General features: G+C 52.4%; 1 protein-coding gene and 1 pseudogene across 3 annotated transcripts; both read left to right on the top strand.

Annotated features, from left to right (window-relative positions):
• The first annotated feature begins 417 nt into the window (after window positions 1-417).
• On the top strand, window positions 418-27,379 carry Dnajb12 (DnaJ heat shock protein family (Hsp40) member B12). 3 transcript variants are annotated; one of them, XM_004657902.2, is made up of 9 exons: window positions 418-618; window positions 15,126-15,306; window positions 16,346-16,491; window positions 18,183-18,368; window positions 18,481-18,560; window positions 21,525-21,634; window positions 23,702-23,874; window positions 24,486-24,583; window positions 25,580-27,379. In XM_004657902.2, exons 1-9 carry the CDS (start codon window positions 486-488, stop codon window positions 25,607-25,609), a joined length of 1,137 nt encoding a protein of 378 aa, XP_004657959.1. In that variant the 5' UTR covers window positions 418-485; the 3' UTR covers window positions 25,610-27,379. The 3 variants fall into 3 exon arrangements, with proteins under 3 accessions (XP_004657959.1, XP_044993574.1, XP_004657960.1); XM_045137639.1 differs by having other exon boundaries at window positions 419-618; window positions 24,486-24,631; XM_004657903.2 differs by having other exon boundaries at window positions 419-618; window positions 24,486-24,637.
• Window positions 17,695-17,788, top strand: LOC123455879 (annotated as a pseudogene).

Below are 27,379 nucleotides of genomic sequence, written 5' to 3'. Positions count from 1 at the left end.
CTTTATCTGTCTCTCTCTTAAATAAATATAAATAAAAAATAATACTTCCACCCCTCAACCATTTACTGCATGTCTCCCTACCCTTAATTAAACACACTACCACGTAAGCTCCAAGAGAGCAGAGGCTTTGTTTGCACACCGCTACACGGCCACCACATAGTCGTGTCTGACACATAGCGGGTGCTCAGTGACTATCGCGGACCGCCTCGGCCTCGAACACGCGAAGCTACGACCTAGGACGCACACACATACTCAGCTTGAAGATGCCAGGCTCTAGGACGTGCTCCATTAGCACCTACACTCTCCGCCCCTCTCTTAGGAGACATGCGGTAGGACCCGCTTCCGCCCTCACTCTGATCTCGGGGAAAGGCGGGGGCTAGTGACGTCATCCTCCCGCGCCGGCCTGCCCCGCGACGCGCCGGCGGCTGGCGCAGCCCTTCGCTCGCCCGGCCTCCCCCTCCCTGGTTCGGCGCTCTGGTTCCGCCATGGAATCCAACAAGGATGAAGCCGAGCGCTGTATCAGCATCGCCCTCAAGGCCATCCAGAGCAACCAGCCCGACCGGGCGCTTCGCTTCCTGGAGAAGGCGCAGCGGCTGTACCCGACGCCGCGGGTTCGCGGTGAGTGCGAGGCGCCGGAGACGGCACGGAGGGGGGGGACATTAGATCCGATGGGGGGGAATACGGGAACGGACCGACGGGAGCGGTTGGAGGAGGGGGAGGGGTGGCGAGGCGCGGCTACGCCTGCGCACTGGGGGGCGCGCGGTGCCTGCTGGGAGATGTAGTCTTCGTGTTCCTTCGCGTCTGTGGGGATGCTGCACACCTGGAGATCGCCCGCCCGGCGGCCTAGGTGTGTCAGCTTTCTCGTGGGGGATTCTTACGGAATCTTCTGGAACAGGAGCTCTCTAAGTGAGGCCCGCCAACAGACCCGGCAAGAGGGAAGCCTCTTGGAAGCAGACTCGAACTACTTCTCCCAAGGGGCTATTCGGTGGCCCAGGGCCAGTTGCCGGCCTGGGAAATATTACAGTTTCAGGAAAAATAAACATAACTCGACTGAGGGGGAGAATGGGTTCTGGAGAGGGAAAGGCTTTCTCGACTTGGAGCCTTCTGGAAAGAAAGGCACCTCGGTATTGTCACCCCGCCTCCGGCAAAAAAGATCCCTCTTTAATACCCAGTGATCCTCACCATCACCTCGGACACCTGTCCAGAGACCCTGTCCTTACTCCCTCCTCAGCCTCTGCCGCCGAGAGCCATGAGATTCGGGGCACATGGCTTGTGGCACGTATGTCCCAGCTTCAGCCGTCTACCCCACCTTCCCTGATCTTATGAACTGCTAAGACTGTTGAGGGCTCTCAAACCAGAGAGGGAATGGTGTCTCTTCTAAATCATCTCTCTTTACCCAAGAACCCCCTCTACTTTTGTTTCTGTAATTTAAGTTTTCAAAGAAGGGTCTCACTCTAGCCCAGGCTGACCTGGAATTCACTATGTAATCTCAGGGTGGCCTCGAACTCACAGCGAGCCTCCTCAAAGGAAAAAAAAAAATTAACAGTCACCTGGAAAGGGGAAAGGCACAGGGGTTGGTGCCTATTATTATCACTTAGTAAACTAATTAACCCTGGCATGGTAATGCAGGCCTTTAATCCCAGCACTCAGGAGGCAGAGGTAGGAGGAGTACTGTGAGTTCGAGGCCACCCGAGACTACATAGTAAATTCCAGGTGAGCCTGAGCTAGAGCGAAACCTTAACTCCAAAAACAAAAACCAAGAGGCATTCAGAATGAAGAGACCCAAGGCTCCTGAGGACTACTGCTGTGTGACATTTCTGAGCCTGTTCCTCAGCTGGAGATCTAGGGAGTTGGTGCAGATAATGTGAGTAACAAGAATACCCATGGGGCTTTTCAGTGTAGAAAGCCTTCACCTGTGCTTAGCCCTGGATCCTGGCCCATGAGGGAGGCAGACCAAGATCATTACCTCCGTTGTGCACATGTGGAAACACCCCTGTGATAAGGGCTTAAAATATCACACAGCTAGACATGACCCCATAAATGTGTGCTGAAAGAATGAAATGAAATGAGCAGTCATCACCCTCCTCACCTTCCCCCCTCTCACTGTGAAGTGCAGATAGAGAAATGCTGGCAAAAAAGTTGCCTGAGCACCTGAACTTTCCTCCCTCCTACTCTGCGGGTTGATCTTTGGCCTGCTGGCCTCCTCTTGGAAACGGTTGCAGTCAGTATTTGCCAGGCACTGCTGAGGTAGCCTGCTCAAGGTGCTTCCCTGTGAAATAATTCCCCCAACATAAGTGGGTACAAGCCCTCCAGCTGTCAGAATTCCATGTGACAGATGTGTCCGGGAGGTGGGGAAGGGTCTCCAGAGCTAGGCAGCTAGGGTGGTAGCAGCAGGGCCTGTGAGGCAGGGCGTCAGGCCTCTTGTGTCAGCTCACAATCCTGGACTTGTGTCCTGCCTGGCTTTTCTGCTGGATGTCATGTTTCTGCTGTTCTGGAAAGAATACATGCCTCATGTGCATAAACTACACAGGCACTACCTGATGGGCTACATTGAGCTGCCAAGGAATTGAGGCTCCTTTAGACTAGAGATGGAGAAATCTTAGTTAAAAAAAAAAAAAAAATCAGGTGGTTATCTGTGCCTGCTGCTTTGGGTTTGAGGTCACCCCAGGTGTTCATTCAACACAACAAATTGTCGCCCAGCCTGGTGGTGCATGCTTGTTATCCTAGCACTCAGGAGGCTGAGGCAGGAGGATGCTGGCAGTTCAAGTACAGTCTGGCCTGCATAGTAAGTTCCAGGCCAGCCAGAGTTACATAGCAATTCCCTGTCTGGGACAGGGGGGAAGTGGGAGATCAACACTGCAACAAATCTTTCTTGCTCCTCTGTTAGATCGGCAAAATTCTCAGAGGCAGACTCAGGGACTGAGGATGGAGCTCAGCTGGCCGAGTGCTTGCCTAGCATGCTGGAAGCCTTGGGTTGGGTCCCCAGCACTGCATAAACCAATCAGGTTTGAAGGTGTATCCTTGTCATCCCAGCACTTGGGAGGTGGAGATAGGATCAAAAGTTCAGAGTACAGTTTAGTGGTTAAGGCATTTGTCTGCAAAGCCACAGGACCCAGGCTCCATTCCCCAGGACCCACGTAAGCCAGATGCACATGGTGGCATATGCATCTGGAGTCTGTTTGCAGCAGCTAGAGACCTTGGCATGCCCATATTCTATCTGTCTCTCTGTGTGTCTCCCCCCACCCTTCTCTCTTTCTACTTCTAAAAACTAAGTTCAGAGTCATCCTAAGCTGTATATAGAATTCAAATCTATATGCAGAATGTCTCAGGCAGGACACTGTCCACAGGCCCTGCTGCTACCACCCTAGCTGCCTAGCTCCTGAGTCCCTCCCCCACCTCCCAGAAGCATCTGTCACACGGAATTCTAACAGCTGGAGGGCTTGTACCCACCGTGCTTCCCACTTATGTTGGGGGAATTATTTCACAGAGAAGCACTTTGAGCAGGTTACCTCAGCAGTGCTTGGCAAATACTGACTGCAACCGTCTCCAGGAGGAGGCCAGCAGGCCAAAGATCAGCCTGGAAGCAGGAACAGGGGCATTTTAACTATAGTCCCCGTTTTCAAGTGGCAGAGGCAGGAGAAATTTTCAAGTATAAGGCCAGCCAGCCTATACTACTTACAGAGAACGCCTCCCCCCCGTCAAGTAAAATAAAAATTTATTTATCCAGGCATGGTGGCTCATACCTTTAATCCCAGCACTTGGAATGCAGAGATAGAAGAATCACTGAGAGTTCGAGGCCACCCTGAGACTACATAGTGAATTAGATGTTAGTCTGGACTACAGTGAGGCCCTACCTCGAAAAACCAACAACAGAAGAATTTTTTTAAAGAGGTAAACAGAAAAAAAAAAAAAATATATATATATATATATATACACACACACACACACACACACACACACACGTATGTATGTTAAGGCAGAAAGTAATAGCAGTGATTAAACAAAACTTAGGCAGAATGTTAGATGCAGAGTACTTAAGGGTGGTCATGAAAAATCCATTCCCTGCCACCTATAGGTCCGCAGTCTGGGGCAGAGAGAAGATTGTGTAGATCACAGGAAGGTGTGTGCAGGATAATCTCCTGAACTGTGTTGTCCAGAGTGCTGCAGCAAGGCCCGCTAAGGGGAAGGGCTCTAGGCAGTAAGACCGCCAGCATCTGAGCTGCGCTTTGGAGAAAGCTGTGAGATTTGGGGGAAGGCATGCTGGGAAAAGGCATGGAGGCCGGAAGTTGTAGAAGGTTTGGGAGGGGGTCATGAGTAGAGAGAGTTAGAGGCAGCGAGGTTGGGAATTTATAGAAGGTTTAGGTTGGAAAGTAAGATGAGGTCAGAGATGAAAATTCTTTTTTGTCAGACCATGATATTTTCACTTTATTCTGAAGTTAATGATGAAACAAGTTGAGTTTTGTTTGGGGAGAGGGCTGCTGAGACTCCAGCCAGGGCCTCACGCTTGCCATGGGTTCTGCCGCTGAGCTACGCCCCGTACACGCCACTGTTTTTGAAGGGCAGTGGTGGAGCCACTGGTAAGTTTCCCAGTCCACAATAAACAACCTTCCAGCACGCAGGCAGCCTTCTTTTAACTCCATAGGTTAAAACAAAAAGGCATGAAAGTAAGGTAGAGGGTCTACAGAGAGAGCTCAGTAGTTAAGGCGCTTGCCTGCAAAGGCTACAGACCTAGGTTCAATTCCCTAGTACCCACATAAACCAGATGCACAAGGTGGCAGATACATCTGTTTTCTGTTTTTTTGGGTTTTTTTGTTTGTTTGTTTGTTTGTTTTGCAGTGACTAGAGGCCTTGGCATGCCCATTTTCTCTCTCTCTCTGTCTCTCTCTCCCTTCATCCCTCCCTCTTCCTTTCTCAAGTAAGTAAAAGAAAGTAAGGTGAAAATGGGAAGAAAGTTGAATAGAATTAAAAAAGAAAGAAAGAAAGAAGGGCTGGACAGATGCACAAGGGGGCGCACGCATCTGGAGTTCGTTTGCAGTGGCTGGAGGCCCTGGCGTGCCCATTCTCTCCCTCCCTCCCTCCCTCTCTCTCTGCTTCTTTCTCTCTGTCTGTCACTCTCAAATAAATAAATAAAAATGAAAAAAAAATTAAAAAAAGAAAGAAGGGCTGGAGAGATGCCTTAGCAGTTAAGGTGCTTCCCTGCAAAGCCAAAGGACTCAGGTTGATTTCCCCAGGACCCAGGTAAGTCAGATACACAAGATGTTACATGTGTTTGGAGTTTGTAGCAACTGAAGGTCTTGGTGTACCTCCCCCCCTTCTCTCTTTATCTGCCTCTTTCTCTTTTTGTGAAAGGGAGGGAGGAAGACAAATGAGGGAAGCTAAGTGTAGTTACACACTTAATCCAAGAACTTGGAAAATATAGATCAGAAGGATTGTGGGCAGCTGAGGCAGGAGGATTGCTATAAATTTAGACCAGCCTGGGCTACATATATGTTCAAGACCAGCTTGAGCTGTATAGTGAGAATTTACCTCAAAGAAAAAACAAGTGTGGGACTAGAGAGATGGCTTAGGGGTTAAGGCACTTGCCTACAAAGCCTGAGGACCCATGTCTGACTCTCCAGATCCCACATAAGCCAGATGCACAAGGTGATGCAGTCATGCGAGGCTGCACATGTGCACAAGGTGGTGCACATGTCTGAAGTCCCATTACAAGGCTGGAGGCCTTGCTGTGCCAGTTTTCTCTTGTGCATTAAAAAAAGGCCAGGCTGTTGGGCTAGCCTCAAAAAAAGTGTGAAAAAGTGGGAAGAGAGACTCAAGACAGACAGCCAGTGAGGGGCCCGTGGTGTGGAGTAGGTTAGAAGTTGTAGATGGGAGGGTGAGATGTGATATGGGTCAGGACAAGGTCATGGGAGTGTAAGCTCCCTGCGTGTGTGTGACGCTGAGAGGAGATGGGGAATCAAAGTTAACCCGGGTGACGTGGCAAAGTCTGAGCTAAAGAACTGGGTGAGAAGTGGGCAGAGTGGGAGATGCCAATGGGACATGCCAGGGAGCTGGCAGCTTAGCACTCAGGAGAAAGCTCCAGGTTCCAGATGAAAGACTGGTGTCACCAGTTTGATGGCACTCTTTGGAGCTGGGCACAGCTGAGGTCACTGGGAAAGGGTGGAACATGGAGAAGCCCATGCTTCAGGCACATCTGGGCTCACCTGCCCACAGCCAGGGGATGAGGCAAAAGCAGCCACGGAGTGAGGCGGAGCCAGAGGAGAGGCAGCCTCGGGAGAAGGCCGACACCAGCCGCGGCCATATGGCCATAAGGACACGTCAAAACACAGTTAAGGCGCTTGCCTGCCAAGCCCAAGGACTCAGGTTTAGTTCACCTGCACCCACGTAAGCCAGATGCACATGGTGGTGCAGATGTCTGGAGTCTGTTTGCAGTGGCAAGAGGCCCTGGTACGCCCATATTCTATTCTCCCTCTTCTTTCTCTCTCCCTCTCCCCCCCCTCTCTCCCCCCCCTTCCTCTCTGTTTCTCTCTCTCAAAGACAAAAAGAGAAAGGGGTTTGGGCAGAAGGCTCAGCAGGTAGGAGCACTTGCTGCGCCAGCACAACTTCTGAGACTCTGAGAAAGCAGTCAAGCCTGAGCACCTGAGTTCGAATCCCCAGACTCCATGTAAAAGCCAGAAGCCATGGTGGGCTTATGCAGTCCCAGCACGCTGGCAACTACATGGGAAGCAGAGAGGAGGATTTCCCTGATGCCCACAGACCAGCCATCCTGACGAGCACAGCGGTGTGCAACAGACAAGAGAGCCTGCCTCAAACCAGGTGGCAGGCGAAGGCTGGCACACACGCCCGTTCTCTCTCTTTCTCTCTTTCTCTTTCTGAAACACACATATGCACAAAGAGGAGAGACAGGAGGCTTTCTGGGGGCTCAGTGAGGGGCTCTGTCTCGGGATAAGCAGATCGCCAGAGGACTCTGGTTTCTTCTTATGACTTCCTCATGCATGTACATGGGGCGTGCACAACTGTACACATCCACACATACACCACGCATACGCACACTGAATGCTACACGTGGGAAGGGGGTCGTGGGGAGCCTGTGTGGAGACTGGTGTCTGAGAAGTGAAGGACGAGTGAGAGTCAAGGACATCACGGTGTTGGCCTTTCCTCCGTGAAGCACACAAGGGGACGTGAAACCCTGCTGCGGGAGGCAGGCCGGGAGGCGCCAAAGCTAGGCAGGTGTCGCTCTGTAGGACGGTAGCAGGGCCAGAGCTGAGAGGGCGCAGTGTAGGTGATGGAGCCAGTGAGTTCTTTCTGGAAATTTCTAGTAGCTTGTCTGCTTGGTGGCCCTTGGCTTTGTCTGATGCTGAGCAAAAAATGGGAGAAGGAACTGGGCTTGGTGGCACATGCCCGAAGTCCCCGGCTTGGTAGAAGGGAGGAGGATCACAAGTTCAGATCAGCCTAGGCTACATACTAAGGCTTTCGCTCCAGCAAACCAAAGTGGAGACAGCAGCAGGCTTCTGAGCACCCCGTGGGCCTCGGCTTCCCCAGCACAGAGGGCTCGCCTGAAGGGTCTCGGAGGGTGCTTGCAGCGTGGGCCTCCAAGGCTCCATGACGCACCTGACGCGGGCTCACGCTGGGAAGGACGAGGGCGAGCGGGGGAAGGGCTGGCCGCCAGGGAGTCGGGCTTTCAGGTTCTGGGTGTGAGAGTTGTAGTGCCAGCGAAGTCCGAGCAGGGTTGTCTGGCTAAGTCATGAACCCCGCTGTGCCCCAAACCCTTCCACTCACTGTACTTCATTGAATCTTAGGTGCCCTTCCAGGCACCCTGCAAGGACGGGCCATGTCTTCCCCGAGGAGGTAGGTAGTGTGGTGAGGGAACCCAGGAGACACAACTCTGCTTCCACCCCGGGCTCTTCCTCACTCTGAGCACGGCCCGGGACTCACTTTGAGCGCCGCAAGCACTCGGCTTCTTGCCTGAGGATAAAAGTGGCAATACGGGCTGGAGAGATGGCTTAATGGTTAAGGTGCTTGCCTGCAAAGCCAGAGGTTTGACTCCCCAGGACCCACGTAAGCCAGATGAACAAGGTGGCACATTCGTCTGGGGTTCATTTGCAGCAGCTGAAGGTCCTGACGTGCCCAATCTCTCCTCTCCTCTCCTCTCTCTCTCTCTCTCTCTCTCTCTCTCTCTCTCTCTCTCTCTGCTTCTCTATCTAGTAAATAAATAAAATTTATTGTTTTTGTATTTTGATTTTTCGAGGTAGGGTCTCACTCTAACCCAGACTGACCTGGAATTCACTATGGAGTCTCAGGGTGGCCTCAAACTCATGGCAGTCCTCCTGCCTCAGCCTTCCAAGTCCCGAGATTAAAGGCATGCACCACCATGCCCAGCATAATTTTTTTTTTAAGTGGCAATAACAGGTCACTTGGAGCATTTGTTAGCCAGGTGCTAACCCTGTTAACAAGCATATTCCTTCTCCCTCACCCTCACACACACGCACATACACACACACACTTTAGGAAGGAGATGCAGTTCTGCTTAAAGACGCTACCTTGACTTGGCCAGGATGACCCTGTTCGCAAGTGGAATCGGCAGGTCTGAACCAGCCGGGCGCCTGGCTCTGGAGTGGGTGTGGAGAGGGGCAGTCCTGGAGGCTGTCGGCCTTCCCTCTGCCCTCGGCTGCGCTCAGCCTTCTCATGCCCCATCTGTTTTGCTTGCCTGGCTGGTTGATTGGTTAGTTTTTACCCGCCCCCCCACTTTTTTTAAATTTCAAATTATTTATTTTGGAAGAGAGAGTGTCTCGGTATGGTATCCAGGTTGTCGTCAAACTCCTGGGCTCTAGTCATCATCAGGCCTCAGCCTCTCAGGTAGCTGGGACCACAGGCTGGGGCCCCCATTCCCCCCAGAGGATTTACTGGGAGTGTGAAGAGCCAGGGTTAACGTTCAGCTGTTCTGTCACTTAACTCTTTTGTGTCATTGTCCATTGTCAATTGGCCACTGTGTCACGAGAGATGTAATGATGAGTCAGGGTGTGGTAGTCACAGGCCTGTCATGAGCACCCAGGCCAAAGGAGAGACCTGCTCGCCCACAGCTGGAATCCTTAGTCCTCCGACGCCAGCAGAAACCTGTGGCTCAGCATCCCCTTTGGGTGCTCTCTCGTGGGCCAGGGAAATGAGAGTAAACGACCCCTGAAGCTGTCCTGCAAAGCCTCCGGAGCACTCCCTGGGAAGCACTGAAGGAGCCCTTGTGCATTGGATGGCTGCTGACATGTTGCTCTGAGGACATGCATGATGGGCTCAGCCGGGACCACAGACCACTTCCAGAGAAATGAAGACAAGCAACCTCCTCAAAAGCCGTAGGGACAGGGCTGGAAAGATGGCTCAGCCATTAAAGATGCGTTCTTGCTTGCAAAGCCTGATGGCCTGGGTTCGATTCCCCAGTACTACATAAAGCCAGATGCACAAGGTGATGCACGCGTCTAGAGTTCATGTGCTCTGGCGCACTTAATCTCATTCTCATTTTCTGTCACTCTCTCAAATAAATATTTTAATTTTTATTTATTTGCAGGGAGAGAGTGGGCACAAGAGGACCTTTTTCCACTGCAAATGAAGTTCAGATATATGTGCCACTTTGTAAATCTGGTGTTCTGTGAGTACTGGGGAATTGAACCCAGGCCATCAGGCTTTGCAAACAAGCATTTATTTAACCACTGAGCCATCTTTCCAGCCCAATAAATCTTTTTTTAAAAAAAGCCATAGGGAGCTGTTGTCTGTGACTTCAGGATCAGCCTCCTCGCCCACTGGTCTCTTCCTCCGCCGTCCCCTGGCGGCTGGCATTTCATGATGCTGTGGGAGGCTGAGCTCTGGCTGCCGAGGCCTTGGCATGAGCCACCAGCCAGCTCCCAGCCCCATCTGTAGCTTCCCGTCCCTCCCCAGCTAGCCTGCTTCCCTGGGCAGCCCACCGCTCAGTCCGTGATATTAGCAGCTGCTCCTTTTGAACTCCACTCTGGAGTGCACCACTGTCTACACTCACCTTGCTTCATGCTCATGCCATCGCCGTGAGGAAGCTGAGGTTCAGACAGGTGTCACAGGCCAGCTAGGGCCGTGCGGCCACGACCGAGCAGCAGAGCTGTGAGTCAAACCGGATCTTTGGGACTTCCGCGTCTCTTTTATCCACAGAAAGACTTTGTGGCCCCCATCAGTCCAGGTAGTCTGGGATAGCACCAGCATTAGGAGCAGGGGCCTCGAGCTGGACATCCTGGGGTTCAGATGTGCCTCTGCCATGTAGCAGTGTGAGGCCACAGGCAGCGGCGTGGGCGCAGTACCTTCTTCCTGTACAGAGTAGCTAATGCCACCCACCCAGATAGCAGGTGTAGTGAGTGCACTGTGGCAGTGCCTGCGTGACGTGTGGTGCACGCTCAGTAGTAAACACAGCCATTCCTCGTCAGGCACGGGCCCGGTAGTGGATCGAGAGGACGGCAAGCTGGCAAGCTGGCGGCAGCCTTGACTACGCCACAAGACCCGCCTCCAAAAATGCGAGCGAGGGCTGGAGAAATGGCTTAGGGGCTAAAGCCAGCACTTGCCTGCAAAGCCAGGTCCCACATCAGCCAGATGCAGAGGGTGGAACACGCATCTAGAGTCCATCTGCAGTGGCTGGAGGCCCTGGCACACCCCTTTTCTCTGTATAGATCTGTATTTCTCTGTCTCTCTCAAATAAATATAAGGAAGCCACCATTTATTTGTTCTTATTTTATTTGGTTTTTCAAGGAAGGGTCTCGCACTAGCCCAGGTTGACCTGGAATTCACTGTGTGGTCTCAGGCTGGCCTTGAACTCACAACGATCCTCCTACCTCCGCCTCCCGAGTGCTGGGATTTTAGGCGCGCACCACTACACTCAGCTTGATCTTATTTGTTAAGTGGCCCAGGTTGGTTTTGAGCTTAAGATCCTCCTGCCTCAGCTGAGTGCTGGGATCTGTAGATATATCAGCCCTCGGGGTCAGCCGCACAAGCCCCCACTTTCTGTGGATCAAACTCTTCCACCTGCTCAGACAGTGACAGTGACTGTGACTCTGCGTGGTGGTGTACGTTTGCGGTCCCTGGGCTCAGGGTTGCAGCGACCCACCGAGCCGAGTGCTCTGCTCCCAGCAAACCCTGCGCTGTCCATGGGGTGGAGCCCCGAGTATATTGTGGGGGGGAGGCCTCTGATGCCCGGTACAATGCTGTAATCCCAGCACCTTAAGAGGCTGGCCCTGGGTGGTCTTATGCCACCTTTTCCTCAGCAAAGAAGTGCCCTGTGACGAGTAATCCTCCCAGGAACCTGTTAGCAGATTTGAGAATTACTACACAGGGCACTATGGCCATGTGTGATGGGGTGAGCCACTGAGATAGCAGGAACTAAGGACTTGGATTTGAATCACCATGACCCTGTCTTAAGGTGACAGTGAATCAAAAAGACCCTGATCACTGAAGTAGAGCATTGCCGTGACCAGCTGCTGAATGAGAGAGCGATAGAGCTGGGACATGGCTCAGTCGTAGAGTCCTTGCTTAGTATGCACAAGGCCCTGGGTTCAATCCCCAGTAGCACAGGAATTCTTCCCAAGTCACCCACCCCCTGGTCGTCTGGGGCAAACGTACTTGGGCTATTCCTCTTCACTGCTCGGCAGCAACTGGCCTCTGGGCCTGTCTTCATCTGCACGCTCTGCAGAGGATGGCTGTTGAACACAGTGCCTTGGATTTCAAAAGTCTGAAAGATGGGCTGGGAAAATGCTCAGCAGTTAAAGGTACTTGTTTGCAAAGCCTGGCAGTCCAGGTTCAATTCCCAAGCTGCTCATGTAAAGCCAGATACAGAAAACAGTGGAGGCTGGGCGTGGTGGCGTACGCCTTTAATCCCAGCATTTGGGAGGCAGAGGTAGGAGGATCTCTGTGAGTTTGAGGCCAGCCTGAGACAATAGTGGAATTCCAGGTCAGTCTGGGCTACAGCAAGAACACACCTCAAACAAACAGAAAGTGGTGTCTGTGTCTGGTGTTCATTTATAGTAACAAGAAGCCTTGGTGCACACACACACACAAACAATTTAAACATCTGTGGGGTAAGTAGGGGTGTTGCTTGTTGCAGAATGTTTGTCCGGCATGCACACATGAAGTCCATGTTTGGTCCCCAGCACTGCAAAAAATAAGGAAAAATATAAAATGACAAAATAAATCTGGGTATGGTGGCCCATGTTTGTTTAGAGTTCAAGAGACGCAGGCAGAGGATCAAGAATTTTTTTTTCTTAGGCAGGCATGGTGGCACACGCCTTTCATCCCAGCAGTGAGGAGGCTGAGGTAGGAAGATCAGCATGAGTTTGAGGCCAGCCTGGACTACATAATGAGTTCCAGGTCAGCCTGAGATAGAGTAAAAGCTTCCTGTCCTCCCCCGCCCCTGAAAAAAAAATTGGCAATATTTTTTAAGCTGGGCATGGTGGCATATGCCTTTAATCCCAGCACTCAGGAGTCTGAGGTAGGAGGGTCACCAAGAGTTTGAGACCACACTGAGACTACCTAGTGAATTCCAGGTCAGCCTGGGCTCAAGCAAGACCCTACCTCAAAAAAAAAAAAATGGTACTTTCATATTCTTTACCATAATAAAAAAGCTATAGTGTTCTCAAGTAAAAGGCAATAATACTGTTAAATCTAAAATAAACCAAAAAAAATCTAAACTAAGCACACTGAACCATTTGTCACTGTGATATACCGTGTTAATATTTTTCTAAAAACTAAGAAACATTAAAATTAACTTACTGTCAACTTAGTTTTGTGCTAATAATAGTAATATTAAATCATTTGAAAGATCCAGCTTAGAAACAGAAAATAAGAGATCATCGTGCAAAGCACTGAATATTTTAGATTCTCAAAAGGTGAAGTAGTATTTAGGTGTTTTGCTGGGTGTGGTGGTAAAGCCTGTAACCCCAGCATGTAGCAGGACAACAGGGTGCTCAGGGCCGTTCTGGACCATGTAGAGTTCCAGGTCAGCCTCCGTGAGACCTTGTTTCAAAAACAAGCAGCGGGGGCGGGTGGCTGGAGAGATGGCTTCGTGGTTAAAGCATTTGCCCGCAAAGCCAAAGGACCCACCAGGTTCAATTCCCCAGGACCCACATAAGCCAGATGCACAAGGGGGCACATGTGTCTGGAGTTTGTTTGCAGTGGCTGGAGGCTCTGGCGTGTCCATTCTCTCTCACTACCTCTTTTTCTCAAATATATAGATAGAGAGGTAGATGTATATATACGTGTATGTATATGTGTGTGTGTGTGTGTGTGTGTGTGTGTGTGTGTGTGTGTGTTTGTGTATCAGGGCCAGGTGTGGTAAACTTTGAGTTCAAGGCCACCCTGAGACTACATAGTAAATTCCAGGTCAGCCTGGGCTGGAGGGAGAAGACCCTACCTCGAAAAGCCAGAATATTGCAGCACTTAGGAGGCTGAGGTAGAAGGATTGCTGTGAGTTCCAGGCTACCCTGAGACTACACAGTGAATTCCAGGTCAGCCTGGGCTAGAGCAAGACCTTACCTCAAAAGGAAAAAAAAGCACCGGACATGGTGGCTCATGCCTTTAATCCCAGCACTTGGAAGGCAGAGGTAGGAGGATCACTGCATTTGAGGCCACCCCGAGACTACCAGGTTAGCCTGGGCTAGAGGGAGTCCCTACCTTGAAAAGCAAAAAAAAAAAAAAAAGGCTCAATGGTTAAAGGTGCTTGCTTGCAAAGCCTGATGGCCTGGGTTTGATTTGTATGTGTCCAAGTCACAAAGTAGCATATGTGTCTGGGGTTTGGCCAGAAACCCTGGTGTACTCATTCTCTCTTCTCTCCCTCCCTCTCTTCCCCCTTCTTTCTCTCTGCTTACAAATAAATAATGAAATGGATTTTTTTAATTTATTTATTTGAGAAAGAGAAAGGCAAAGAGAGGGAACGTGCATGCTGGGACCTCCAGCTGCTGCAAAAGAACTCCAGACACATGCGCCACCTTGTGCATCTGGCTTACATGGGTCCTGGGGAATTGAACCTGGGTCCTTTGGCTTTGCAGGCAAGCACCTTTAACCACTAAGCCATCTCTTCAGCCCTTGCCTTGCTTTTATTTTTGAGGCAGAATTTCTTGTAACTCAAAATAGCTTCAAACCCACCATGTGGCTGAGGATGACCCTGAACTTCTGATCCCCCTGTCTTTGCCTCCCAAGTACTAGGATTATAGGTTGTGTGTATGATGGGATCCTACACATCCTAGGCAAGTGCTTTACCAACTGAGATACATCCCCAAGCCCCCATATTTTTATTTATTTATTACTAGAGAGAGACAGAGAATGGGCACACCAGGGCCTCCAGCCACTGCAAATGAATTCCAGAGGCATATGCCACCATATGCATCTGGCTTACACAGATTCTAGGGAAGTGAACCTGGGTCCTTAGGCTTCACAGGCAGATGTCTTAACTACTAAGCCATCTCTTCATCCCCCCACCACCAAGTGTACTTTTTATTTTGAGTTAGGGTCTCACCCTGGCCCAGGCTGACCTGGAATTCACTATGTAGTCTCAGGGTGGCCTTGAACTCATGGCGATCCTCCTACCTGTGCCTCCGAGTGCTGGGATTAAAGGTATGCACCACCACGCCCTGTCCAAATGTACTTTTTGAAGACTATGAAATCCTGCTTTACTTACCAAGAAAGGGTGTATTTGCATATATAAATAGAATATCTAAAAACTAAGGCAGTTACTTCAGCTGGATTTGTGGGGGGGGGTTGTTTGTTTTGTTTTTGTTTTTGTTTTTGAGGTAGGGTCTCGCTCTAGCCCAGGCTGGCCTTGAACTCGCAGTGATCCTCCTACCTCTGCCTCTGTTTCCAGTGTTGGGATTAAAGGCATGCACCACCACACTCAGCATGGATTTTGTGGTAATTTTCTTCATAAAATTAATATTGCTAATGTAAAAAAAAATCTGTAGTCTCCTCTTCATGAGGTCTGACACTCCACAGAGAGCAAGCCAAGCCAGGAGAGGAGTGAGCAGCCTTGCTGGGAGTGGTGGCAGGTGGGACTGTGAGACATGGGGGTCCTAGACCCCCCAGAACCACGGCAGGCAGACCTGTGAGCCGACCCCTCAGTGGTTCCTTGCCTTTCACAGCTCTGATCGAGTCCCTCAACCAGAAACCACAGTCGGCCAGTGATCAACACCAACCCACAGACGCGACGCAGACGACTCACAGGAAAGCGGGCGGGGCCGATGCCCCCTCGGCCAATGGCGAGGCCGGAGGAGGAGAGACCGCCAAGGGCTACACCGCCGAGCAAGTGGCCGCCGTGAAAAGGTAGAGACTGGCCAGGGGGTGGTCCCAGGACGACGAGGGAGGGTTTGGGAGGCTGGAGGGGACCCAGCCTTCTCACAGTGTGGTCGCCAGGGCCCCGCTGCCCATTCCTCATCACGACAGCCCACTGCCCTTCCTCTGCCTCTGGCTGGCAGCCCCCGGCCTCTCCCAGATCTGTGTGTTGCACGGAGATGCCACCATCTCATTCTCCATATTGACCCCTACTCTACTCCCACCACAGCAAAGACCTTTTCCGACCAGAGCCTGTCAGGTAGAGTGAGGCAGGAGGCAGGCTGTGCTCCATGGCAGGGGACACTCACGGAGAAGGCCCCTCCCAGACCTGCCACCATCCAGCCGCGGGCACTCAGCACCATGCTCTCGGCTCTGATTCCTCCCCACCAGCTGGCCTCAGGCATCCTTCCAGGGTCAAGCTCACACCTCCTGGCAAACCTCAAACCCAGGGGTCAGTTTGTGTGTGACCAAATATGACCAAGTTGTCTGCCATATAAATCAGGCACAATTTTAACCATACACTCCCAACAGCTATAGGCAGTGAAAACACACGCAAGGGGTCGCAGACTCAGACAAGGCCACAAAGCAGAGGAGGCCTCAGAAAGTAGGAACTGGTGGGAAAGAAGTAGGGTACCTTCAGGTCCTACACTTGGGAGGGGGGAACACCTGCCATCTATGACCATTATGTCAACAGGAGAGAATACAGTTGGTTGAACTCGGGACACACCTGCCAGTGGTTGTCACTGGCACTCCTCCCAAGGTGCCAAGGGTACCTCCAGAGAGGGAGCTATTAGAAGGAAACAGATGCTGACCTGGTCCTCTGGAATCCCTGAATGTATTTTCCTGGTGCTTCTGGTAGGCCCTGCCCAGCTCCCCAGCCCGGATAGCTCACGGTGGCTCCCTTGTCCCTTGAGTCAGATAGCTGACTCGGGAGCTTTGGGCTGGGCTGGGCTGGTCCCGTCCTGTCCCCCACACCTGCTCAGGTTGTGTGTCCCTGCTGCCCTCCGTCCCTCTCTCCTCCCTCCCCCAGGGTCAAACAGTGTAAAGATTACTACGAGATCCTGGGCGTGAGCAGAGGAGCCTCGGATGAAGACCTGAAGAAGGCCTACCGCAAACTGGCCCTCAAGTTCCACCCGGACAAGAACCATGCTCCTGGAGCCACCGAAGCTTTCAAAGGTGAGCTGGGCCTGCCTGGGGCCTCGTCTACCCCGTAGATTACGAGGTCAGCACAGCTTCTTCAGGACTTGGAGGCAGAAGGAAGCGGCCACCTGTCTAGTGGCACAGGCTCAGGAGCCACTTCCTGTAGCTGTCTCTAGCCACATGGGCTATCAGAACTCATGTGGGGGCCACCCATGCCTCTCTTCCATTCCCTGGGGTTCCATGAGAGAGTTCTAGCTGCTTCTCCAAAGTCACACATGGTCTGGGCAAGAGCAGCCTCCTGACACGCCCGTATGGTGGCAGTTTCCCTGTGCTGAGGGGCAGGGCAGCCCCGCCTGGCAGCCTCCTCCATCCTCCCTGCCTCTTCCTGCGCCCTTAGGGCCTGCAGTGGGGGCAGGATATTCTCTTGTCCTCCGGACCATTGAGTTTTGGGGTGGGCGTGTCACCTCTGGCCCAAATCCTAAGCTACCCATTGTTCATGTTGATGCCAGACTGGCCTTGGGGGTCCTGCAGATTCCTAGTCCCCTGATACTTGTTCCTTCCCTCGTGCCCATGGCGGCTCTCTCTGGGGGATAGCATGGTGACCGGCCCCTCCCTAGCCAAGGCACAGTGTTGTGCAGAACTGGGCTAGGACCATAGCCTGATGAAGAGCCTGTGGCAGATTGGCAGGGCCTTGCCAGAGAAGGAACTGGGCATCACCCTCCTCTCCAGAGCTACTGGCTGCGAAGCAGATCCGCAGCCAGGCAGCTTGAGAAGGAACGGGAGGCTGGGAGGACCTACAGCTGGGCTCCCTTGGGTGAGCAGGCTCCTAGGCCAGGTGGAAAGCAGCAGCTGGGGCCTGGGCCCTGGGGAATGGGGGACTCATCTGGCCATGCCACCAGCCATGTGTGTCTCTACCAAAATTCAAGGAGTTGGCCCTTCCCAGAAGCTCTGTTGCTTTGTAGTTTAACAAAAACCTCATGTGTCCATTTAGTCTGGGTCACACTATGACTTCAAGATTATATTCCTGGGGCTGGAGAGATGGCCTAGCAGTTAAGCCTAAGGACCCAGGTTTGATTCCCTAGTACCCACATAAGCCGGCTGCACAAGATAAAACATGCATCTGAAGTTCATTTGCAGTGGCTAGAGGCGCTGGCATGCCCATATTCATTCTCTTTCTCTGTCAAATTAATTAAAAAGTAGATCATGTTACCTTGTCTCCTTGGGCACCTCAGGAGACACATGCATGCTCGCTTCAGCAGCACATATACCGAGAAGATCAGCGTGGCCCCTGCATAAGGATGACATGCACATTCGTGAAGCGTTCCGTAGTTGGGGGGTGGGGGGTGGGTGAAGAGAGACACGCACAGGCAAGGCGGGGTGGCTCATGCCAGCAGCAAGCCCCAGCACTCAGGAAGCAGAGGTAAGATGGAAAGTTGATGGGAAACTGGGCTATATAGCGAGTCTCAGAACCAGTCTGGTAGTTGGGGCTGCCTAGTGGGACTCACAAAAACAAAAACAGGTCGAGCGTGCTGGCGCCTGCCTCTAATCCCAGCATCAGGAAGCAAGGGAGGAGGACCCCGGGAGTGCATGCCCTCCCCCCTTGCCCGGTGGGCAGACAGGATCCTTCCCCTGAAGTCGCCTAAGCGGCCTGAGAAAGCGAGCTCCTGCCTGCATGAGGCCGCAGCTGCCCTCAGCCTTCTCACACCAGGTTGTCTCGTACCCCCCAGCCATTGGCACGGCATATGCGGTACTCAGCAACCCCGAGAAAAGGAAACAGTATGACCAGTTTGGTGACGACAAAAACCAGGCTGCCCCGCATGGCCACGGGCCCGGGGACTTCCACCGAGGCTTTGAGGCTGACATCTCCCCCGAAGACCTCTTCAACATGTTCTTTGGTGGTGGCTTCCCTTCCAGTAAGTCCCCTGCTGCCCCTGCTCCCAGGCCCTCCTTGGGGTGATGGTGGGAGACTGGATACCAGCCTCACCCTTCCCAGCAGCCGCTGACTTAAGTCTCTCTGACCCTCAGGTAACGTCCATGTCTACAGCAATGGCCGCATGCGCTACACCTACCAGCAAAGGCAGGACCGCAGGGAGAACCAGGGTGACGTGAGTGAGGGGGGCTGTGGGGACACCAGGCCCACCTAGGGCTCGTGGCATAGAGGAGGGAGTCTCACCCCATGGTGCTCCATCCTTCTTGGCCAAGGAGCCATCTTGAGTCCTTCCCCATGTCATTCTGTGGATTGACACCAGAGGGAGCCGCACTCCACATGGCCCACACGCATTCCTCTATTGGGGAATGAAAGGCAAAAACTCCACCTCTAGGCAACATCCAGCATGCATCGTTTTTTTTGTATAGTGCATTTGTTCTCATGCTGAAGAGATTCTGTCTGTGCAGTATAAAGGTAATTTCATGAGGGATTTGAACAGAATGACCCGATAGATACTCTTCAGCACCCTTTAAAACATGGGCAGGCTGTGCTTGAAACTACAGAGTGAATTCCAGGTCAGCCTGGGCTAGAGGGAGACCCTACTTCGAACCCCTGTCTCAGGAAATGTACAGGCTGGAAAAATGGCTCAGGAGTTAAAGGGACTTGCTTGCAAAACCTGAGAGCATGGGTCTTATTCCCCATATCCACATAGAGCCAGAGGCACAAGGTGGCACATGTGTCTAAAGTTCATCTACAACAGCTATAGACCCTAGTGTACCCATTCTCGTTCTCTCTCTCTCCTTCTGTCTTAAGGGGCTGGAGAAATAGCTCAGTGGTTAAATGTGCTTGCTTGCCAAGCCTGGAACCCTGATAACCCAGGTTCGATTCCCCAGGACCCATGTAAGCCAGATGCACAAAGTGGTACGTGTATCTGGAGTTCATTTGCAGTGGCCAGAGGCCCTGATGTGCCCATAGTCACTTTCATTCTGTCTCCCTCTTTATCTCAAATAAATAAAATTGTTAAATATCTAAATAAAAAAAAAAATCAGAAAATAGCTGGGCATGGTGGTGCACACCTTTAATCCTAGCACTCAGAAGTCAGGGGTAGGAGGATCACCATGAGTTCAAGGTCACCCTGACACTACATAGTGAATTCCAGGTCAGCCTGGGATAGAGTGAGACCCTACCTCGAACAAACAAAATAAATAAATACAAAAAATAAGCCAGGGCTGGAAAGATGGCTTAGCGGTTAAGCACTTGCCTGTGAAGCCTAAGGACCCTGGTTTGAGGCTCGATTCCCCGGGACCCATGTTAGCCAGATGCACAAGGGGGTGCACGCATCTGGAGTTCGTTTGCAGTGGTTGTAGGCCCTGGCATGCCCATTCTCTCTCTCTGTCTTTCTCTCTCTGCTGCTCTCAAACAAATAAAAATGAACAAAAAAATAAAATAAGCCAGTTGTGGTATCCCATGCCTTTAATCCCAACACTGGAGAGGCAGAAGTAGGAGGATCACAGTGAATTCAAGTCCAGTCTGGGACTGCAGAGTGAGTTCCAGGTCAGCCTAGGCTAAAAGAGAGACCCTACCTCAGAAAAATAAAAGATGAAAATATGTTCAAAACTTTACAAATAGTGCTTCAGACACATTATGGATGCCACATCAGATCAACACAGCCATCAGGCTAAGACTGAAATATTGCCCCCAACTATAGAACACTTAAAGTTATGGCAAGTAGAGGATCTCCCTGCCCACCCTCACCCTCCAGCCCTTTTTTTCTTTAATTCATTTATTTATTTGACAGAAAAAGGAGGGGGGAGAGAATGGGTACACCAGGGCCTCCAGCCACTGAAAACAAACTCCAGACACATGAGTCCCCTTGTGCTTCTGGCTAGCCTGGGTCCTGGGGAATTGAACTTGGGTCCTTTGGCTTTGCAGGCAAATGTTAAGCCATCCCTCCAGCCCCCCCCCCCTTTTTTTTAAATACAGAATCTTAGGAAGCATAGGCTGACCTTGAACTCACTGTTTTCACCGCCTAAGTGTTGGCGTTACAGGTGTGAATTACCATTCCCAGCTTATCTGGTTTTGTGTATGTGGTGGAGGGAGTGGACAGGAACGGGGTCCTTCTGCATAGCCCTTAGTAGAACTTTCAGTCTCTTGCCTCTACCTCCCAAGTCCCAAGATTAACAGTATGAGCCACCATGCCTGGATGTGTTTGCTTTATGTAGGTACTAGGGAATCAAACCCAGGCCATCAGGCTTTGCAAGCAAGTGCTTTTGACTACTGAGCCATCTCTCCAGAAGAGGTTTTGTTTGTTTGGTTTTGGTTTTTTGCAGGGGAGAGGTTTCGAGATAGGGTTTCACTCTAGCCCAGGCTGACCTGGAATTCACTCTGTAGTCTCAGGGTGGCCTCGAACTCATGCAGTCCTCCTACCTCTGCCTCCCCAGTGCTGGGATTAAAGGTGTACGCCACCACGCCTGGCTTCAGGAGAGTTGTTTTGTTTGGTTTTTTGTTTTTTTAATTTTTTTTATTTATTTGAAAGAGGAAGTATAGGGGTGCCAGGGTCTCTACCCACTGTAAACGAACTCTAGATGCATGAACCACCTTGTGCAGCTGGCTTACATAGATTCTGGGAATTGAACCTGGGTCCTTAGGCTTTGTAGGCAAGTGCTTTAATCACTAAGCCATCTCTGTAGCCCCAGAAGCATCTTTAAAACCACAAACTAATATGCGGTGAATTAATTTTTTTATTTCTAGTTTGGGTTTTGTTCTGGGAGTCAAACCCAGGGCCTTGTGCATGCTAGGCAAGCTCTCTGCCACTGAGCTACATCCCAGCCCTTTCATGAGCCGTTTTTCAGTTGACAGTGTATCGTGTGTGCTGTGGCTCAGAATTAGAGGTGTGGAGTGTGAACGTCTCTCCAGCCCGGCCTCGTGCTGTCCGGGCACAGCCGCTTCCCTGCTCGTTCCTGCGTGTCCTCCCCCAAGGCCCCGCGCATACCTACTTGTCTCTACTTCTGCACTGTGGTCTGAGGAAGCTGGCAGGGGAGGACTTCCGTGCTCCAGGGAGCTTCAGGAGAGAAAGCAGGACGCTGTGGTGGCAGGCTCCATTGTCCTAGAGGAGCTGGTGACCATTGGCTCTTCTTTCCAGGGCGGGCTAGGGGTATTTGTCCAGCTGATGCCCATCCTCATCTTGATCCTCGTGTCAGCTCTCAGCCAGCTCATGGTGTCCAGTCCACCCTACAGTCTGAGCCCAAGACCGTGAGTACCCCTGGGGGCCAGGCCGGGGACTCTGGAGTCTTGACCTCCATCATGGATCTGCCTTCTCATCCCCATGCAGCAGGTTCCCAATCATAACGCATAAGGCTGACTCAGAGTCAGAAACACACTCTCTTAGCCAGGCGTGGTGGGGCACTCTAATCCCAGCACTCGGGAGGCAGAGGTAGGAGGATCGCCGAGAGTTCGAGGCCACCCTGAGACTACATAGTTAATTCCAGGTCAGCCTGGACCAGAGTGAGACCCTACCTCAAAAGAACAAACAAACAAACAAAAACATTTTCTTGAGTCATCTCTTACTCTTTTTAGGACCAAAGCTCCCTAAGAAAATGCAGAGAAGGGGCTGGGAAGGTGGCTCAGCAGTTAAGAACCTGCTGGTGAGGGTGTAATTCCCCACCACCCACTTAAAGCCTGGCACGTATTCATTTGCAGCAGCAAAAGACACTCACAGAGGCGTGGTGGCTCATGCCTTTAAATCCCAGTACTCAGGAGGCAGAGGTAGGAGGATCGCCGTGAGTTCAAGGCCACCCTGAGATTCTATAGTGAATTCCAGTTCGGCCTGAGCTACAGTGAGACCCTACCTCGAAAAACCAGGAAAAAAAAAAAAAAAGACCCTTATAGACCTGTATGCACACACTTTTTTTTAATGGAAGAAAGAAAATGCAGTGGAAACTGCAGACCTTTTTGCTGGGACATGCATTGCCTCGTGTAATTGCCGAAGCTTCATGACTCCCTACCTACCCCCACCTTTGACCCTGAAATGACCTCTGCTCTTAAAATCCATTTGGAGTCCTGAGACCACGGAAGGAACAGAGCTCACGAGTCAGCACGGATGGCTCTGAAGCCTAGCTTCTGCCCTAGGAAGCTGTGATTGCAGGTCATGTATGTCTCCCCATCTATAAAACGGGGATAATAACATCCACCTGCTTGTAAAGATGAGTGAGTAATACGTACAGAATATTTGGCTCGTCGGAAATGTTCAACAGTACTCACTGTCCATTACTATTCATGAACATGGGTGAGCCAGTTGACCCCATAAGGTATCAGCTAGCTCCCTCTCCTCTTCTTCCCAGGCCTAGCCAGCAGGCTCCCCGCTCTCAACCAGCAGGGGGCAGAGTTGGTCCACTGCACTGAAGCTGCTGGTTCTGGCTCCCTGTCCCCTTCCTCGCCGCTGCTGGGGCAGGAGAGGCAGCCTTGGGAGAGCCAGGGACTGTCCTCTGGAGCTCTGACTGCGTGTGGCACGGCTGCGGTCTGAGCTAGGATATAGCCCCTTAGCATTCTTTTTTTTTTTTTTTTTTTTAATTTATTTATTTGAGAGTGACAGACACAGAGAGAAAGACAGATAGAGGGAGAGAGAGAGAGAATGGGCGCGCCAGGGCTTCCAGCCTCTGCAAACGAACTCCAGACACGTGCGCCCCCTTGTGCATCTGGCTAACGTGGGACCTGGGGAACCGAGCCTCGAACCGGGGTCCTTAGGCTTCACAGGCAAGCGCTTTAACCGCTAAGCCATCTCTCCAGCCCCCCTTAGAATTCTTGCTGTTTTGTTCATTTGGTCCTTTTTTTCATTTCTCATGGGGATGGGGCCTTACACATGTTAAAGGGACATTTTATCAGAGACATATCCACTTCTCAGTTTGTCCCTAAGGCTCTTAATGCTAGACTGGGTGGTCCTGGAGAGGCAGGCTCTGAACATCAAGGGACTTAGGGGCCAAGTGGGGAGGCAGAGGAACAGGGAGTAGGGACAATGCTCACACTCCCTGCAAGGCCCAGCTGCCCAAACCAGGGCCTCTCCCCAGAAAGGAGCCCTTCCCATGCCCAGCACAGTGCCTAGAGGTGGGGCTTGCCATAGTCTGAGCCACTTGGGCAGTGGAGCACTGTGCCCTGGCTGCAGACCTTCATTTCAGGGAGCCAGCAGATTCCCCCTGCAGTGTGGGAGGGACCAGCCATTCCTGTGACCCATGTGACACCTCCAGTTACTGGGCTGTTGTCCCTCCAGCTGCCCTGGGCCTAGGGACCCAGGCTTATTTTGTGTTTGGTTCTATTTCTGGCCAGGTCGGTGGGCCATACCCACAAGCGAGTCACTGACCACCTGAATGTCGTGTACTACGTAGCCGAGTCCTTTTCTGAGGAGTACACGGGCTCCAGCCTCAAAACAGTTGAACAGAACGTGGAAGACGATTACATCGCCAACCTCCGAAATAACTGCTGGAAGGAAAAACAGCAAAGTGAGTGCGTGTGGGAGGAGAGACAGCGAGTATGTGTGGTAGAATGTGTGTACAACAGCGTGTCAGGGCATGAACGTATACGGGAGCACATGCATGCACGGGGGAAGAGGGGGATTTGGGGAGGATTGGCCGAGAACAGCCCTTGAGAAGAGAGAAAGGAGAAAGTTGTCCTCACCCGGTGCCTCGTGGGCCTGGCACTTGGCACCATCCTGTGCTAGCCACCTCCCAGCCCAGACCTGGACTCCACTCCTGGCTTCCCATGAAGCTTCAAGCTCAAGGCCACCTGGTGGCTTCCCCCAGGTTCTGGTAAACCACCGCACTCGGTCACTGTGGCTGCCAGGCGCGAGTGTGCACAGGCAGATTGGAGACCCCTGGCCACCCACTGGCTGCGCTCCTGGGTCGGTCTGTGAGACCCTGTGACCAGGACGGCGGCTTCTTGTGGTGGTTGGCCTTCCCCATGTTCTGTGCGAAGGAGCTGCCATCACCCCTCTTCCCGGGGGAGCCCGCGGTCTCTGCTTCTCCTGGGCCCATGCCAGCCTTCCCAGTCCCCTCCAGGCCCCGGCAAGCTGTGGGAGGTGCTGGGCGCCCTGAGCCTGCCCGTTGCTTTGCAGAGGAAGGCTTACTGTACCGGGCGCGGTACTTCGGCGACACTGACATGTACCACAGAGCGCAGAAGATGAGCACTCCGAGCTGCAGCCGGCTGTCAGAGGTGCAGGCCTCCATGCATGGATAGTCCCGGGCCAGCCACACCACCCAGGTCCAAGTATGAGCCAGGACGGCCTCTGCCCTGCAGCTCCTGGCAGCTTTGGCCTTGGTCTTGAGGCGGAGGAGGGGAGGGTGCCTGGTGATGATGGCAGGACTCTGGTCCCCAGCCCGACGCCAACCTCCTCCAGAGACAGGGCAGCTCTGGGGAAACGGGGGCCTGCTGCCGCCCTGTAGTCATCGTCCCACTACTCCACCCTGCTCCCTTCCCCTCTCTGAGGCTGTGGGGTATCCAGAAGAAGCCAGAGTGGAACCCAAAGCTCATGCTAGGGGCCCCTTTGTGGGTCCTGACCCATTCCACCCATCAGGTCACCACATCCCTTTCCCAGGCCTCACTGCCCACTGTGCCATCAGATGTTACCGGGCTTAAGAAGGGACCCATTGATGTCAGGAAGACCTGTGGGAGCAATGGGCAAGAGGTCCCCTCTTTGAGCAACAAGCAAAGCCTGTGGGCCTTGACCACTCCCCACTGCGACGGTGCTCTGCACCTGGGAGCCGGGAAGCCACAAGCATCCGGCCCAGCCCAGGCACCTCGCCTGTGGTCTGAGGACGGGAACAGAAGATCACAAGTTCAGGGTCAAATGCAGCCACTCAGCACAGAAGGGGTGGGGGAAAAAATGAAAGTTGATGTTAATGGGCAGGCACCCGCTTCCTCTGCCCCTGCGTGTGGGTGGTGGGCTCCATTCCCAGTGTCCAGAGCGGGCAGCTTGACTCGAGTCCAGAAGAGCGTGGGCAAAGCCAGCAGACGTTCTCAGCAGTGGTGCCCTCCCCACACAGCACCCCCCCCACCCCATGTCCCCTGGCACAGGGCCAGCCGCTGCTCGGAGGCCGAGTGCTGATGTTAGCTCTGGGGAGAGGGCACGGTGGAGGCCGCTTGTCCACGTGGCTGAGCTCGAGGTACGCGGTATGATCGCCCAACTAACTGTCGTCCTCTCCTCCCCAGACCATGAAATCCCTGGAGAATTTCTGGTGACACTGAGCCAAGGAGATGGACTGTATATTTAAGGAAAGACATACAAAGGAAAAACATTAAAATGGAACTGGAGGCCGAGCGCCGCACCACTGCCCTCTCTCTCACCCAGTAAATGCCGAAAGCTCGTAGGACAGACAGCAAGCCTGCCACGGGGCTGCCTCCCTCCCCGGCAGGGCTGGCAGAGGCTCCACGTCGCCCGCTCCTAGGATACAGAAACCATGGCAACGAAAGTAGAATGTAAAACTTGCAGCAAGTGTCTGTGGGAAGAGCTGGGGGAGGGGTCACCCCACTGTCTGTCCTCCCTGCCTCCCCCTCCCCCAGGAGCCGCTACCAGTCACCTAACAGGAGAAGCCAGGCAGAAGCACGGTCCTTCCGTAGAATGTAACTTAGAGAAGCGTGTATATGTGTATGTGTATATATATATATCTATTTATATGTAAATAGGCATATATAAAGAGATATATATATAATCTACTTTTTAAACTATGCAGGGACTGGGCTAAGTTGTTCAGCTGATTTCCTCCACTTTAAAAAGAAAATGAGGCCGTGTGGGAAAGGGAGCAGCATGGAAGCTGAATGCTAGCCCTAGCTGACGACATTAAGGACCGTCAAGTCATGTGCTTTTAATGTCCCCCCTCAGCGCCAGCCTGGCTTTGATGGCAGCAAGAATCATGGTGTAAATCCATAGAAACTTCTGAAGGTCACCAGGTTTAGGGCTAAGGTGGCAGGGAGGGAAGAAAGGTGCCCCTGGGAACAGGTAGCCTGGTCAGCACTGGGCCATGGAGGAGACCCCAGGCAGTCCCGGCTGGGACAAGGCCAGCCACTCTCACTGCCGCCCCCCTCAATCAGCTCAGGTGGGCGCACTGACCCGGGAGCCAGGAGCCCTGCAGCCGGTCCCCTGCCCACAGCACAGCGGGGCTTGGAGAAGGGCTGAGTTCTCCCGTCCACCTCCCCACCCCAGTCCCCAAGTGGATTTTGCCTTATAGGTGCCACAGGGCACAGCTCCCACTGTTGCCACTGGTTTCTCCTAAGTTGTGCACCGAGGACTCCTGAAGCTCTTCCTGCAAGTGTTGCCTCAGGACCCCAGGGCCCGTCCCAGCTCGTGAAGAAAAGCCGGCGCCCGTGGGCACCTGTCTTCAGCCTCCTCGGGGGACTCCCAGGCCTTATGCTCGCCGGACAGAGGATTCACCTGAACCAGAAAGGCTTTTTCTCCATCCCCTTCAAATGAGGATTTTTCTCAAAACAGCAGTCGCTGCCAGGGGAAGGAGGAGGGAGGTTTTATTTATTCCCACACTGGGCCTTTGGAAATGGCCGTCTTTCCCTGGGATGGATGTGGTGATGAGCCCACCATCTTCCAAAGCCTTACTCCCCAGGCTGCCAGCCACAGGGTGGTAACTATTCTCCCAGAGCTTCTCTTGGCTTTTGTTTTTGTTTTGTTTTTTTTTTTTAACGGTCCCCCAACAAATAGGATTCTTGCTGAGAAAGGAAGTTTGGTAAAGAAATGTCAAATCTGGTTTATATACAAGGTCTTGCAATGAAGTGGCCACCCAAGCCCAAAACACAAGGACTGGACGCAGGCCAGAGTGCCCCACCTGCAGTGGTCCTGGTGCTCTGCCTCACCTCCTGTCTGTCTGTCTGGTCTTGGTAGCTGTCCCTAGATGGGCTGAGCCATGTGCAATAAGAACATGGGTCCTGATGGATCTCCGAGAAGCTGTATTTCTTGAATTAGAATTCTGAAATTGTACATCTATAAATATGTTTATTATGTGA

The sequence above is a fragment of the Jaculus jaculus genome, chromosome 18 (genome assembly GCF_020740685.1).
Source record: "Jaculus jaculus isolate mJacJac1 chromosome 18, mJacJac1.mat.Y.cur, whole genome shotgun sequence".
Taxonomy (NCBI): domain Eukaryota; kingdom Metazoa; phylum Chordata; class Mammalia; order Rodentia; family Dipodidae; genus Jaculus; species Jaculus jaculus.
This window is presented reverse-complemented; position numbering and strand designations above follow the sequence as displayed.

Coding starts and splice junctions, on each gene's coding strand:
- Dnajb12 (XM_004657902.2), top strand. CDS start 486: ATGGAATCCAACAAGGATGAAGCCGAGCGCTGTATCAGCATCGCCCTC. Junction 15,307..16,345: donor CAAGTGGCCGCCGTGAAAAG/GTAGAGACTGGC, acceptor TCCCTCCCCCAG/GGTCAAACAGTGTAAAGATT. Junction 16,492..18,182: donor AGCCACCGAAGCTTTCAAAG/GTGAGCTGGGCC, acceptor CGTACCCCCCAG/CCATTGGCACGGCATATGCG.